Consider the following 15,106-nt stretch of genomic DNA (forward strand, 5'->3'; position numbering starts at 1 on the left):
AGTGAGTGTCTGGAACAGCCTCCTGCCAGCAGAGCCACAAAGATGCATATACTTCAGATGAATTTTTTTCTTTAAAGAAGTGATAAAAAGAAGTAAGAATAGGGGTTGAGGTTTATAAGCTGAGGAGACCCTTTGCATGTGCTCATTGAGGTTAGCAGTAAAAGCCCCTTGAGACACCTAGACTGGCATGAGGAACCCCAACTGGCCCATGACATCTTTGCACAGTGCTGGCACAGCAAAAGTCAGCTTGCAGAAAACACTATCATGTTCTGAGGACACCAGCAGGTAAAAAAAAAAAATCTCCTAGTTGCATTCCCCAAAGTCAAAGATAAACTAGACCCCTTTCCCAAGCTGCCCGTGGCTGGTGGCTGATAGCAGTTTGTTTAAAAACCCTTATTTTCTGGGGCAGAAGTCAGATGTCTTGCTGTTAACTTTCCCTTCCTCGCCAGGATGGCTTTCCTCCTCTGCTGTAAGTGCGTCAGAGTCTGTCACTATCTCCTGGGTGTTTGTTTCTTTTTCAGATTTGGATGTCATCCCCAAACACAGCGACAGCTGTCTTTACACTAAAAACACCTCTTCCCTTGTGTCCTCTCTCACCAGAGCCAAGAGACTGGCAGCAGTCAGGAAAGATTAAAAATATTCTGGCTTGTTTTTAGCTTTGTAAGGACGTGCCTCATCTGATCGTAGATTTGTGTGTGTGCACAGGTAACAACATACAGCTGCCAGTTTGGATTCATTGCATGGCAAGAGTTTGTGAAATCCAGGTGGGTTTCAAGAAAACAGATATTCAGGTGGAAGAGACTCTACTGAAGCCTTCACTGGGACTGAAGACAGCTCAGCCCTTTCTAAAGCTTCAGAGGATCCATCACAAAGAGCTACATCAAAGCACATTGTTAATGAGGCTTTGCTGTTCTGCCGCCTGCGTCAGCTCATGGTGAGCGTGTCCTGGTGCTACTGGGAAGCCGGATCCCACTGTGGGTTGGTGCTCCTCACTGGGAGTGGTGGCACATCGCTCTGCAAGCATCTCCCATCACTGCTGTTTCACAGCCACCCTCTGAAATCCTGCCACTGCCCGGGGAAGAGTTTCGACTGGCAAAGTGCCACCCGCCCCCAGGATTTCATATAGGCAAGTGGAAAAGCGTTGTGCCTCAGTCTGTGTTTGTGCCTCGTCTGGGGAACCAGCCAAGCAGTGAAGGTGTGTTCATAGTAGCAGGGCTCAAAAAAGGTTCAAAACTTCTCCCAAGCATCGGGGCGCTCCTCACCCTGCTCCTCACAAGTCCAAAGGTACTGCAGAAGCAAATGCACCAACATGAGAACCGTGACATCACTCAATCTCCTTTTCCAGCAGTTTTTTGCATCTCAATCCCAGATTATTGGGCAAAAGCAATTTCTTTTGCAAGGAGACTCCAAACTGTGTGGTGTGGTTGACATGCTTGGAGGGAAGGGATGTCATCCAGTGGGACCTTGACAGGCTTGAGAGGTAGGACCATGCAAACCTCATGAAGTGAACTTCATGTTCATGTGCAAGGTCCTGCACATGTGTCAGGGCAATGCCAAGCACAAATACAGGCTGGGCGATGAGTGGATTGAGAGCAGCCCCACAGAGAAGGACTGGGGGATATTGGTGGATGAAAAACTGACTATGACCCGACAATGTGTGCTTACAGCCCAGAAAGCCAACTGTGTCTTGGGCTGCATCAAGAGAAGTGTGGCCAGCAGGTCGAGGGAGGGGATTCTCCCCCTCTGCTCTTCTGAGACCTCACCTGCAGTGCTGTGTCCAGCTCTGGGGTTCCCAGCATAAGAAGAACATGGACCTGCCCAAGTGGGTCCAGAGGAGGCCAAAAAGATGATCAGGGGGCTGGAACACCTCCCCTGTGAGGACAGGCTGAGAGAGTTGGGGGTGTTCAGCCTGGAGAAGAGAAGATTTTGGGGACACCTTAGAGCAGCCTCCCAGGATTTAAAGGAGCTACAGGAAAGGAGGGAGGGACTCTTTATCAGATGTGTAGGGATAGGACAAAGGGGAATGGTTTTAAACTGACAGAGGGGTGATTTAGATTAGATATGAGGAAGAAATTCTTCCCTGTGAGGGTGGGGAGGCCCTGGCACAGGTTGCCCAGAGAAGCTGTGGCTGCCCCCTCCCTGGAAGGGTTCAAGGCCAGGTTGGACGGGGCTTTGGGCAACCTGGGCTAGTGGAAGGTGTCCCTGCCTGTGGTAGGGAAGTTGGGACTGGATGATCTTTAAGGTCCCTCCCAAATCAAACCATTCAGTGATTCTATGGTTCTGTGAAGGGACGTTCATACCAGTCCCAACTACAGCTGTCAACACGACAGTAGTGAGCTCTACTGCTCCAAACACTGGTGAGTTCAGGGCAAGACTGTGCGTTAAGTCAGACAGTTTTCAGTGCTGGTGTGCCATCGCTGATGTGACAGAGGGCACATCAGATAGCCCTTGCAATGGGGAGGAATGCCCTGAAGACATGAAAAACATTCACCCCTTGTATTCAGAGACCTGCTGGCCAAAGGGAGCATGTAGTGTTTTTGTTCAGGTGACGGGGTTAGACTTCTGGGACTCTGACCCATGGATTTCATATCCTATGGCTTTCTCTTGGGGATCTGCACAGATTTCAGGAATATGCCCACAAGGGACAAGTGCAAAATTGGTTCACCTCCAAAGCCCACTGTCATTACCCACATTTCTAAGTGTATTCAGAAACTTAAAGCTCAGTCAACACTAAAGATGTGTTGCAGGACCATGCCTGGTGCTGCTGTGTGACAATTCCCGTCTGTTTAATAGGGGCTAACTGGGAAAAGGGTACTGGCATCCAGGCCAGCCTCGGACAGGGGACAGAATGATTAATTGACACACCTTGTGTTTTTTAAATCCTCATGGCAAACTGTAGGCTGGAGCCCCTGGGAGTGGGAATGAAGACATGTTGTGAAGGCAGTTAGTGCACACACAGGCCATCTGCCCCATCCTTTTACAATACTCCGAGCAACCCTCTTGCATTCAGGTGACCCTAAATGACTTTGCTAAATTGAGATACCAATCATGAGGTTGTGCTTGCCTCCCTGCCCCCTCAACATATCTGCTTCAGAAACCCTGAAGCTTCCTTTCGCCTCATTTTTAAGGGCTTTTTCTTGTTCTCAGAGGGTCATACTGAATAAAGAGGCTTCAGATTTGTGTTCCTCTGGAATTAGGGATGTGAGAGTCATACGGGAGAGCAATGAAGATATCCAACAGAGGATGTGCTGGCATGTCGGCGGCAGCCTTTCCAAGTCATCCAAGGCCTAATATGGAAAAACACATCTATTTTAAGAAGAAAAAAAAAGTGCACATGATAGGTTTTAGATGAGAAATAATTTGGGAGTGATATTGAAAATGATATCACTCCTGCTGCACTTCAGTCCTGCCAAGTGCATTCTATAATTAATAACTACTTCAGATGAAGTGACTTTCTTTTGAATGTGCAGCATTAAACATTTAAATCCCTATCTGTAAATATAAGACTGTGGCAGATATCTCCATAAGCCTTGCAGCTACATGCTAATGTATATTTATATTCTAGATAGGTATTTTTAACCAGAACTACAAGTTCTTTCTGTATTTGATTACATCAGAGCTCTGTTTTACATTAAATGTCTGGATTGCAAAAATATCTCCTTTTTTCTTCTTCTGGAGTTTTGCATTATTTTCTGCCCTTGTCTTGTCTCTTTTCCTTTCATGCCCACCTGGATTAATGCAACTTCCAAGAGGGCTGTATGGGTTTTTTTCCCCACTCTCCCTTCCAAAGAAGACAAAATATATAAAATTAAAAGAAATCAAGGAGCAAAACAGCTCCTGGTGTTTCTCACCTTGCAGCTTGAATGAGCCTGCAATCAGGGCATGCCAGGATAACTACCACCACTCATGGCTACACATGATGTGACCAGTGTCCTGCTGTGGAAAGCAACTGTAAATGATCCCTGTTGGAAACCCTGGTCCTCTAAGTATTAATCATGCTGTTTGTGTAGCTTTGTTCTCCCACAGCACCAGCGATACCTTTGTGGGAATCTTGTCCAAGTTAAAGCAGCATGATTGAACCTGGGTCCTGATCCAGCCCAAGCCAAAGCTGGTTGTGCACTGTGTTTCCAGAGGAGGAACTACCCTTTGCAATATCCACACACAGACCCCGTGAGGAAAGGCCATGCAAGGCAGATATATGGCCCTGATGTTTGGCTGGAGGTGGGACTCAACAGGGCATACCAACTTCAATATCCTCACCAATGCGGGTCTGCAAACACCTCCCTGAAAGTTGAGTCTCTGTCACGCTTTGCTCTTTCATTTCTAGATGGACAAAAGCATTTGCAGATTTGCAACTGAAAGCAGGGCTGCACATCTGTAGGGCTGCCCCACATTTGCAGAAGGGCTGGAAGGTGATGGAAAAGGCAACTTTTTGCATAAGGCACTGAGGAGAGCCCTCTAGTCTGGAGGCAAAGACGCTGGACGTGCACAGAATGACTGCTGGGAAGAACAAACCCCAGAGGGGCAGGTAAAATCCTTCAACACAGTGACAGCAGTGCTGGATGCTGCCTGCTGCAAAGCCTCATCTTGCAGGGCCGAGAGGCTGCAGGTCTTTTTATGGCCCTTTGGAGACACATCTTTCTCTGTTCTATTTTACTCAGCCTATATTTAAACTTCTCCCTCCATATGTCCACTTGACCCAGTGACGCAAAACTCTGCCAACTCCTTTGAATCCCCTGGCAGTGTCCTGCATTTTCTGGGGCAGTAGTGCTTGCTGGGTTTAACTCCTAGGGACCAAATAGCAAGAATAAATAAAAGCAATAACCAACACAGCAGCAAATCAAACTTTGCAAGGGCTCCCGGTGACGACTGTTCAGCCTGAGGATTATGGCTAACACTGTGTGAACAGATGAATATTAATGCAAAAAAACATTTTGTACCCCTGACACTGTGTGAAGAGCTTTTCACCTCGCCTAATCTAGGAACATATTACAAGTGCTTTGAAGCTAAACCCTGCCTTTGACTCTGTTTTGGCTACAGTAGAAGCTCGCTGCTCTGGCGATGGAGGCACATTAACAGGCGAGTCCCAGGTGACAGGAGAGCTGCAGCGCAGTGGGATGCAGAATGCTCACAGCCAGCACTAGTGACACAAGGAGAGCGGTGGTCCCCACCCACAGCATCTTTGCAGCACAGAGTGGACCCTGAATCATTGCTCCCAGCTGCCTGCTTGCCTTGCTGTGCTGAGCTCAGCCACTTTCTCTTTGCTTGCTGCAAGAGAAGCTGCATTAAGAAAACCCCCAGTTGTCTGTGCATGCCCCAGATGAGCCTTCTGTAACTGGACAGTACTCTACCCTTCTGCCACCCTTCTTCCCCTCCTCTTCCAGTGGAGATAGCCTTAAATCTAGCTCTTCCAAGGAGTATTTTTGCGCTCCCTTGCTTGTCCCCTTCTGTAGCTTTTCCCCTCTCTGGCACAGGGCAGTTTGGGAGCTGCGTGACCAGCCAGAGCCATGCCCTGCAGCCCGTTGCTGCCCCACGCTCCCTTCCTTGATGAAGGCTGAGCACACAAGAAAGATGCTACAGGCTGAAAACTGGAGGATCCAACTTTATTTGCTAGATTCTCACTCAAAAGGGAACCCTCACCCTCCCAGTCCCTTTGTATCCAGACCCTGCCCCATCTGCATGTGCAATGGATGGAGGAAAGTTCAGCCCATGTTAGCACAGCACAAGAGTCTGCAGCCAGCGTGGAAAGGCCACTGGGCACAGTGACTTACCACAGAGCTTGAACCCAGAATAGAAAAGGGGATCTGATCTAAGGATGGCAGTGATGGTGGTTTGCTTCTGGACTGACACATCAGGCTGTTTTTGAAGGAGGGAAACAGAGAACAGACGAGTAGGACGCAGAAGCTGGTGCTCTGTGTCTGCAAGGGTGGGTGTAATACAGTATTTGAGTAACTTCCAATCATTATCCTCCCAATGGCATTTTTCCTCCTGTAGACCTCAGCATTGCAAGGGTGTTTCAGGGAAGCTGTCACTGTTTTAGTAAAGCAGGGAGCATTTCACTGACAGAACAAAGGGGCTCATCATCCTCCTGAGCCCCAGGCCCTCTGCCAAGGAATGCAATGCCTTGTCAAAGTTTTCTTGCAAATGGTACTGAGACAGACCTTGAGAAACAATTACCTTTGTGCAGTGAAGAAAAAAAGCCCCCCTGATTATTCTTTTGGTTTCCTGGCTTATAGAAGCAGAGTGGAAAATGGAAAAAAGGGAAGAAAAAAAATATGGAGAACTAATAGACTTTGCCACAGAGGCGGTTGTAGAGATGGCATGAGCACACAAGGACAGTGCATGGGATGTACCCATGCTCCATTCTGTCCTTGCAGGTTGCCTCCTGCTCCCCTGGATGAACCCTGGCAATAGGAACAGAGCAAATGGCAAGTTCCCCAGCTCTCCTCCACCGGAGAGGGCTGCGAGCCGGGCATACCTGGCTCATTTGTATCTGCTTCACTCCATCTGCTTTTACAGCGGAAAGTGCATCAAAATCAACCTTACAGCTGCTCCAAGGGAGAACAGAGTAAAGCCCCAGGTGGGACCCAGTAGCACAGTTAACCTGTGTGAGTAAAGCTGTTGGCTTTTCCTAGAGTTGGGGGTCTGGGGTAATCATTACTTTTCCTTTCCTGCAGTCTGTGCTGTGAAGGGACAGGGGAGGGCAGAGTAACAGAAGAAGTTGCTTGAAATGATCTATAAAACATCTGGGAAGGGAAATCCAGGAGCTCTGACTGCAACTTGAGCTCTGGCAAAGGGCTGTTGAGGGTTTTGGCTAGCCAAACTCCCAAATTTGCTTTTGAAGGTCTAACCTGCCCTGGCCTTTTAGTCCAGGGTGTGTTTTGAGCCTTCCAGAAATACATCCCATCTCAACACATGAAGTCTGAGCCATTCTGAACCCATTCCATAGCTTATTGTAGACAGAATTATGGGCCAGCTCTCTGCAATTGCAAGCCACACTCTGCTGAGCAGGTAATAAGCGGGGACCAATAACCACCCACTGCTCTGACTGAAGAGATGGCACCAAAAGTGGAAAGAAAATAAACCAAGCTCCTGGTGAAGTGTTGCAGGGGTTTTGGGGGGATGTGCAGAGGGATTTAATAGAGGCACAGGGGCACAGGTCGTGTGGGAGCTTGGGGAGACCCGGGAAAAAAGCCCTGTCCGAGTTCAGTGGGCATACAGCTCCTGCTCTTGCTGAGGATGATGCCAGAACACCAGCCTTGATGGCACTGCCCAGTCCCTCCTGCTGCGCAGCCCTGCAGTGCTTCATCCACTGCTGCTCCCCACAGAGGAAAGCTGTCAGGGGAGATGTAGGTCCCGAGGACCAGAAGCAGCTGAAGGTAAAGAATATCTGCTTAGCAGATGGAAACTGGAAATCTGAGCGTTTTACGCCCAGGTGCCCAGACTCTTGGCTTGAATCCACTGGAATTCACAGCATTGAAGATGGGTGGAGCCACACATCAGCGAAGAAGGTTGTTCCCAAGGCATCTACAAGTTCACGAGGCAGCTTGGCTGAGAGAGGAGTGGGGGTATTTTGGCTGGAGTGTGGGCACTTGTGACATTACAGAGAGCACTGGAGGAGCATGCCAACAGCCATGGCCATCAGACCCAGCGCTGCAGAGCTGCTTCGCACCCCGTTGCTGCTCCTGGTGTCATCGGTGCAGAGGTCGGTGTAGCAGCATGACTTGGGTCTGGTTGCCCCTATCCCATCGTAGGAGAGGCATTCCTCCTCACAGCTTCTAGTCACAGTGATGTTGCCGAAAAAGGGGTAACCTGAAACAGGCAGATTGGAGAGGGGGAGAAGGATAAGAGGGAGAAGGAAACGGTAAAGGAAGATGCAGACAGCTGGCATCAAGAAACACTGAATTTGTGCAATGGAGGGGAATTAAAAGTAAAGTGTTTATAGGCAAATAAAGGCAAATAAGGTGTTGAGCATCTCTAATTCATGTGTTCCTGTAATCCAGACTGCTCTTTGTAGGAGCAGGACTGCCAGTTCTTCCTGCTGACTTCCTCTCTCCCTCCTGCTCCTTCCAAATTTATTCTAGCGTGGACAAAGGACACAAACACCTGTTTATTTTGTTCAGGTGAGTTGCTCCTGCAATGGCTTTGCATAGAAGATGGCAGCACCAGGAAACACTGGTGTAAAACTGGCATGGTCACTGGTGAGACAGTGTTAGATGAGAGCCTCTACAAACAAGGAGAGAACCCCAGAGTTTCTGCAGTATGTTTGCACACATCTATAGGTTCAGTGTCCATAAGGGCACAGGAGTAGGAAAAGCAAAACAAACAGAGTAAGCAGGTAAGCAGAGTAACTAGAGTGAGTGTATACTTGACTGAGTCTGAATCTGATGGATTCCTTTCCTTCCTGCTCTAAAGTTGGGTAACTCCACCTGGATACTTATAGAGAAGTAAGGATAATCCAAGCTGGGACTGGGAGGGGGAGAGGGAAGCATGGCCAACAGGTTGAGGGAGGTGATTCTTCCCCTCTACTCCACTCTCGTGAGACCCCCCCTGCAGTGCTGTGTTCAGGGCTGGGGGCACCAACATGGACCTGCTTGAGTGCGTCCAGCAGAGGTCACAAAGATGATCAGGGGGCTGGAGCAGCTCCTCTGTGAGGACAGGCTGAGAGAGTTGGGGGTGTTCAGCTGGAGAAGAGAAGGCTCCAGGGAGACCTTAGAGTGTCTTCCCAGGACTTAAAGAGGGCTACAGGAAAGGGAGGGGAGGGGCTCTTTATCAGGGTGTGTAGGGATAGGACAAGGGGTAATGACTTTAAACTGACAGAGGGTAGGTTTAGATTAGATCTAAGGAAGAAATTCTTCCCTGTGAGGGTGGTGAGGCCCTGGCACAGGTTGCCCAGAGAAGCTGTGGCTGCCCCCTCCCTGGAAGGGTTCAAGGCCAGGTTGGACAGGGCTTTGGGCAACCTGGGCTAGTGGAAGGTGTCCCTGCCCATGGCAGGGAGGTTGGAACTAAGTAATCTTTCCAGTCTCTTCCAACCCAAAACTTTCTACGATTCTCTGATCTCTCCCCACAAGCACTCACAGCAAGCGATGAAACCTACCTGTCTCTACAGAGTGCAGCGTTGTTGTGCAGACAGTGGATTTCGGGGGGCACAGGGTGGCTGTTCTGCACTTAGCAATGTCCGTTGGTTCTTTGCACGTGTAACATCGTAAGGAGTGGGCTGCAGAAGGAAACAGAATGGGTGTCAGGTTTTGCAGCAGCCAAGACAGCAAGTCTGCAGGTTCTCTGCTCTGTGGTGAGGACTATGTGATGGTCAGCACTTCATCCCCCCTTGACCAGCCTAGGTGGTCTAAGAAACTAAGCACATCTGGAGGCAATGGCAAAGCTTGGATGTGTCAGGGGGGAAAGACCAAACCCTAGCACCAAAGGATGAGGATGGCTTTGCAGAGAGTTGGGCGTGATCACTACCTTGGGGGCTCAGCAGCCTGAAAAGAACAGGGATCTAGAGGGATCTATTGTTTAAGCAGCTTTGATAAGAACTTTTCATCCTTTGTAAGAAATGCTGTAACATGGAACAAAATAGCTCCTTCTGTTGAGAGCAGCATTCATCATCACTGAAAGACTGGCAGTTCCCCCATCCCTCCACCCACAGTGACAGCTCCTCCGCTTGTGTAGAGGGATTTCTGCAGAACTCAGTAACTGAGAGAAGAATTTAAATTTCAGAGCTGTAGCAGAGATCCTAAGGGCTGAATGTGGCCCAAAACCCACTTTCATCAGGGGCTACTGCTGCTTTTTAAAAGAGATGATGCTATAAAGCTCTTGCTGGCTGCCTGTTGACAGAGGGACACCTTTACATATGTAAGCACTGATCACAGCAGTTGTTCAAAAGTCTCGGTATGAGACCCGTCTGTCCGCAGCCGGCAGATACCGAGTGTGCATATTTTTTGGAGCCGTGCTGTTGTGGCTTGATGACAGAAACCAGCGTGGTCTGATATTTTCTATTCTACCTGCCTTTGACGAACACAGCTATAAACCACCCAAATGTGTTCACTGCCATCTATTGGCAAAATTGCAGAAAGACGATGTTGTTATAGTTCTGCAGCATCTGCTGTTAAATATTAGAGAGAAACATCTGGCACTTTGTGATAAGGATAAATATTTTTGAAGGCAGTTGTTTGAACAACCGACTCGAGAAAGAATTTTCAAGGCATCTACTTTTCTTAGCACCTCCTTTGGAAAATTTGGCTGTGCGATAGACCCTACACCATGCAAAAACTTTGTCCTCTTTGCAGAGGTAGAAAGGACTTTTTAATGTGAGCAGTGGCGGTGTTCTTTTGGCCATATCCTTTGTAAATAAGTGTGGTGGAGCCATCCCTGTTTACCTGAGCTGAGGACCTTTGTAGATCCCTTTCAAATGACCCATGAGAGGTTTTTTTATATTTTAACTTGTAGTGCCCACTGAGAGAGAAATGTCGACCTGACAAACATATGGATGTTTTTGAGTGTGTAGGACTGGCTAATGTATGGATGAGGCAGTACTAGCTTAAAATCTGAGAAATTGAGCTGGAACCTTTGGGTTTAGCTGGTGTCCAAACTTCACCATTCTCATGGGTGAACAGGGCAGTGCCATGGGCTCTGGAGGAGTTCCTTCTAGTTAAGTTCAGGTTTTAACGAAAAAAATCCTCAGCCCCCTTATATTTCCCTGACTCTTGGTGGGGAACTTAGAGGACACTGGTTTTGAAGGAAGTGGAAGAGTAAAGGTCAAAATCATAAGGACCAGAACAGAAGAACTGAACAAAGAGGACAGTGCTGTGTCCTGATCGGAGGCCAATAATTCACCATTCATCACTGTCCAGTGGTACCTTCCAGCCCTGATATCAAAACTCTGGAAGATGAATGGTCACAGACATATTCCTCAGCTGCAAAATCTGTGCCTAGACCAGCTGCTTCCCACCGGATCATCCCAGAAAAACCATTTCTTCCTCCATCTCAACTATAAAGCAAAGCGTGGTGATGCCTCTCTGTTTCCATAAATCACTTCGAGACCTGTGGGTGGAAGCCTGCTCTGTCATTCCTCAGCAACCCCATCAAAACCAGGACAGGACTAGACCCAGAAAAAGGGAAAGAAACACATAATACACCACCTGTGAAATACATTGAAAGAAAGAAAGAAAGAAACCAGCAGGTATTGAAATGTAAAAAATTGCAGTAGCTCTACAGAAGTAACTACACCTGACCTGGTTCAGCCCTGTGGTGGGTTTAACCCAGAGCACGTCCCTCAGCCAGCAGTTGGGTTTGCTTTAAAGACAGTTGGAAGAAGGAACTGGGGATAGGGGGTTTAAAAAAACCAATGCAGCCTGAAGAAGAGATCCAACACATTTCTATGCATAAAGATATGTGGGGTGTATGCTTTTCAGGCTTCTTCCACTTGCAACCCTCTGAACGATCTCCACATAGCCATGCCTCTGGATGGAGGTGTTCGACCCCTGCCCAGGCTGCTTTTCCTTTGAGATCTTTCAGAGTCCCATGAAAGCAGCCTGAGGATCTCTGGGACCCACGGGCTGTAGGTTAAAACCTGCTGGGTTGGTGTCACCCCAAGGATGACTCTGTCCCAGGCCAAGGATGTATTTGCAGTGGGTCACAAATAGATGGAGTAAGAACACAGCAATGACCAGACCCTGCTACCAGCTTGCCCGAGGTCCAGATCCATCAGAGATCAAACCCAAACAGACCCAGAATTTCCAATCTCCACCTATCTCCTAATCTCTAAAACAAGTGAAAACCATGGAGCTGATAGTTTAATGAACCTTTCCAAATATTTCTGATACCCTCACCCATACCTATAACTGAAGCCTCACCCTCTGGTTTTCTGTGCTTTCCAGCAGCCAAATAGGAGGTTTTAGGGATGGCAGGATCTCAGGATGAATATACCCCATCCTGTCCCTGAGGAGACAACTTGGCAGCTTAAGTAGAGGCTGTTGGTTCAAGTTCTTGGCCATGCTTGTACTGCCCTGTGTCATGTGGCTGTCATTTACACCTTAATCTTATAAAGCAGGGAGTTGGTCCCCTCCATCCCAGGGTAAGGTGTGAGCAGGGTCGAGTGACAAGTGACCACTTATAAGTCCAAACGATGCACATTGCTCGCAGTCAGGTGTCACGTCACGGCTCTCCCCACCAGGAATGCATCTCCCCTTTCCCTATTCACCCTGTCCATTGACCTTCTTAAATAACATAAAGGTGTTATTTCCCCTACCTGGGGATTAACAGGTCTTTCTGCATCGATGCCTTTCCCCTCCCCTCCCAGGCATTTCTCAGGGGGTCCCTTCAGTGTCTTACCCAACTCCACGTATGCCAGGCCAAGCAGGAGCCCAACCAGAAGTGTCTTCATGCTGAGAGCAGATCCGTGCAGCCGGGACAGTAAAGGAGAGCTGCTCCCAGGGACCTTTATATATTCTCCCACCCTCCCACCTCCTGTTGATCCTGTGGGCGGATTCCCTCGAGGTGATCAGGGAAGAGTTTAGCTCCAGTCTGGATTGGGATTTGCAGAGGAACAAGTTCCCCTAGGAGGTGATGTCACTGCAAGGAGCATACTTCTGCCATATGTCATCTCTTCTTCAGGTTTATGTCCTGGAGCTGGTCCCATGGAAAAGGAAAAACACAGTGCACACTTCAAGGGGTGGCCCCACGCCGGTGTTTGGATGGGGAATGTGACAAGGTATGTTTGTTCCTTCGAGTCTGGCTCCGCGAGCCGGGAGCTGGGTTGTGTCATGTGTGTTGCATTGGGCAACAACAGTCAAGATACAAGCAGCAGCAGGCTGGGCTTCCACACGTGTGGGCTCAGCCTCACCAAAGCCAGTACCATGTTTTCATGCCTATGCTCTCTGGGGTGACAGGAGGGAAGATGGTGTGGCTGGGTTTGCCCAAAGCATGTTTATTTTCCCAAATACAGTGCAAAAGCAAGCCCGGTTTCTGTCTCCCAGGGGCTTAGTTATTAACTGAGTTCTGCTGCTGAGCTGCTGGGCATGAGAGTCATTGAAAGGCCAGTGGAGGTGAGCATGGGAGATGGTGTTTCCAAGACTGGGATTTGGATATATCATTTTGTTCCTGGTCCCGGGTCATGCTGGCAGAGCTGGGCACTGTGCCTTCCTTTGTAAAGCTGTCAATTATTTACCAAATTTTATTCTGAAGCTGGGAAATAAACCCAACATGGCAAATGGATTAATTTTCCCCCTACAGTACTTTCCTGATAGAAATTTTCACTTTATGCATTTCAAGGCAACCTTTTCAAACATGATAATTTTTTTGTAACTTATGCAATATTTGTGGAAACAGCTTAAAAAGCTTGCAGTTAGGGAGAAATACTTTGCCTCTCCTGTTGACTGAGCCAATGGCTTTTTATATTTCACAGGAAAAGTTGATAGACCTTTTGTTGTTTTTGTTGTGATCCAGGGTGGAAAATCCCAGCGTTAAGCAATTGCCTGTAAAACAGCTGAATAAGCTGAAGACGAAAAGTTTGTGAAGCACTCGGAGACTTCAGGGATGGAAACAAGTTGAGTGCACAAGCTGATTTAATGACTGGGGCTTTGCTTGTCATGGGCTGGTTGGAGCGATGCGCGTGGGCATTGCTACCATTCCCAGCAGCCTATCGCTTTTCCCAGTTTGAGAACGGGGCTTTTTGGGGAAGTGTTGCACCCTAAAGGGTTCTCAGTAACTTGAGAAGCATTGCTAATGAAAATTTCTACAGTCACGGATGACACAAAACCCACCCAGCTGGGAGAGTGAGATCAGCACTGTGTCATGGGAATGGAAGGGAAAGACATGCACCCTAATCCTTGTTTAGCTGTGAGAGTGAAAACCATCATTTATTTTATCTTGCTGTGCTGTCATAGACCAAGTACATAAAGAAAAACAGCGCAAATATACCCCCCTGGGTATATAGGAAAGACTCCACTCTGTGAAACCCACCAGACCTGGTTACATCCAGATTCTTTCTTGTAACCAGGCAGTTCAAGGCACATTTGAGCAACATCTTAATTAACAGCCATGAAACTGGAAAAGATCCAGTGCTTTAAGCATTCAAGGTGGTTATGCCTCAATAGGTAAGCATGGCAGGGTTGGCACTCCAGCGTTCACAGCGCCAAAATGCTGCTTGGCAGATTGTGTGTAGCTTGCTGAATTAGAGAAGTCCACATGGGCATGTTGCAATGGTCTGTCCGTACTTAAAAGGCATTGCATACTGAGAAATCCTTGGAATAAATCAGAGTGATTGAAGGAATACTGATAGAAATGGGAAACAAAATGACTCTGTCCAGCTTGGTGGAGCCAGTCCATCACTGTGGTGTCTGGATGCACCAGCACAGTGGGATTGTTTGCCTCTGGCCACTGCAAAGCCATTTAACTCTGTCTAATGGCTTGAAAAGGTTTGAGATCTGGCTGTAAGGCAGAGCATGGGGAAACAACCAGAGCTGGGATTGTTAAAGCTCCTTCAGACTCGATGAGTGTGCAGGAGTGCCAGACTTCAGGGAGAGAGAAGTTGGGAACGTGTGAGTAAAATTGTAGAGGAAAGGGAAGACCTACAGGTATTATCTAAAGATAACCAGGAACCTCCAGTGAGATAGAGCCCTGACAACAAAACCGAAACCAAACACAAACAAACACAGGTGATGTCAAGTTGTGTGTTGGGGTGTAAGGGAGGCTGTTAGCAGGGTGATTATGGAAGTGTTAACACTTTGGCATGAAGCCCTGGTGGCTTCTCACCTGGAATTTCATTGCCCCTGTCAAGAAAAAATAGGGTCCTGATGGAAAAAAAAAATGCATATGGAAACTAATGGGAAGACTGGTAGAACAGGATCCACCCCAAAAGATGACACTGGAAAACACTGGCCCCTTTTAAGTTGGCAGAACAGAGGTTGAGTGGAGATAGGATTTTTTTTTCCCCAGAAATACATTGCAAGCAATGAAAACAGAGCTACAGAGAGAAAAACTCTGTAAGCTAAAAGATCACACTGGACTAGAGCTGAGTTAAGACTAGCATGAGTTAAATGAGATTGGCAATCACAGGTAGGGTCATAAACACTAGGTAAAACTGGGTTCTTTCTAAAAACAAAAG

General features: G+C 47.9%; 1 protein-coding gene across 1 annotated transcript; it reads right to left on the reverse strand.

Annotated features, from left to right (window-relative positions):
• Nucleotides 1–7,600: 7,600 nt before the first annotated feature.
• Nucleotides 7,601–12,385, reverse strand: LOC141932574 (secreted Ly-6/uPAR-related protein 1-like). Its single transcript, XM_074846326.1, has 3 exons — nucleotides 12,334–12,385; nucleotides 9,098–9,217; nucleotides 7,601–7,812 (listed from the first exon to the last, which is right to left on the reverse strand). The coding sequence occupies exons 1-3, from the start codon at nucleotides 12,383–12,385 to the stop codon at nucleotides 7,601–7,603; spliced, it is 384 nt and encodes a 127-aa protein (XP_074702427.1).
• Between the last annotated feature and the right edge of the window lie 2,721 nt (nucleotides 12,386–15,106).

Source organism: Strix aluco, chromosome 1 (genome assembly GCF_031877795.1).
Source record: "Strix aluco isolate bStrAlu1 chromosome 1, bStrAlu1.hap1, whole genome shotgun sequence".
Classification (NCBI taxonomy): domain Eukaryota; kingdom Metazoa; phylum Chordata; class Aves; order Strigiformes; family Strigidae; genus Strix; species Strix aluco.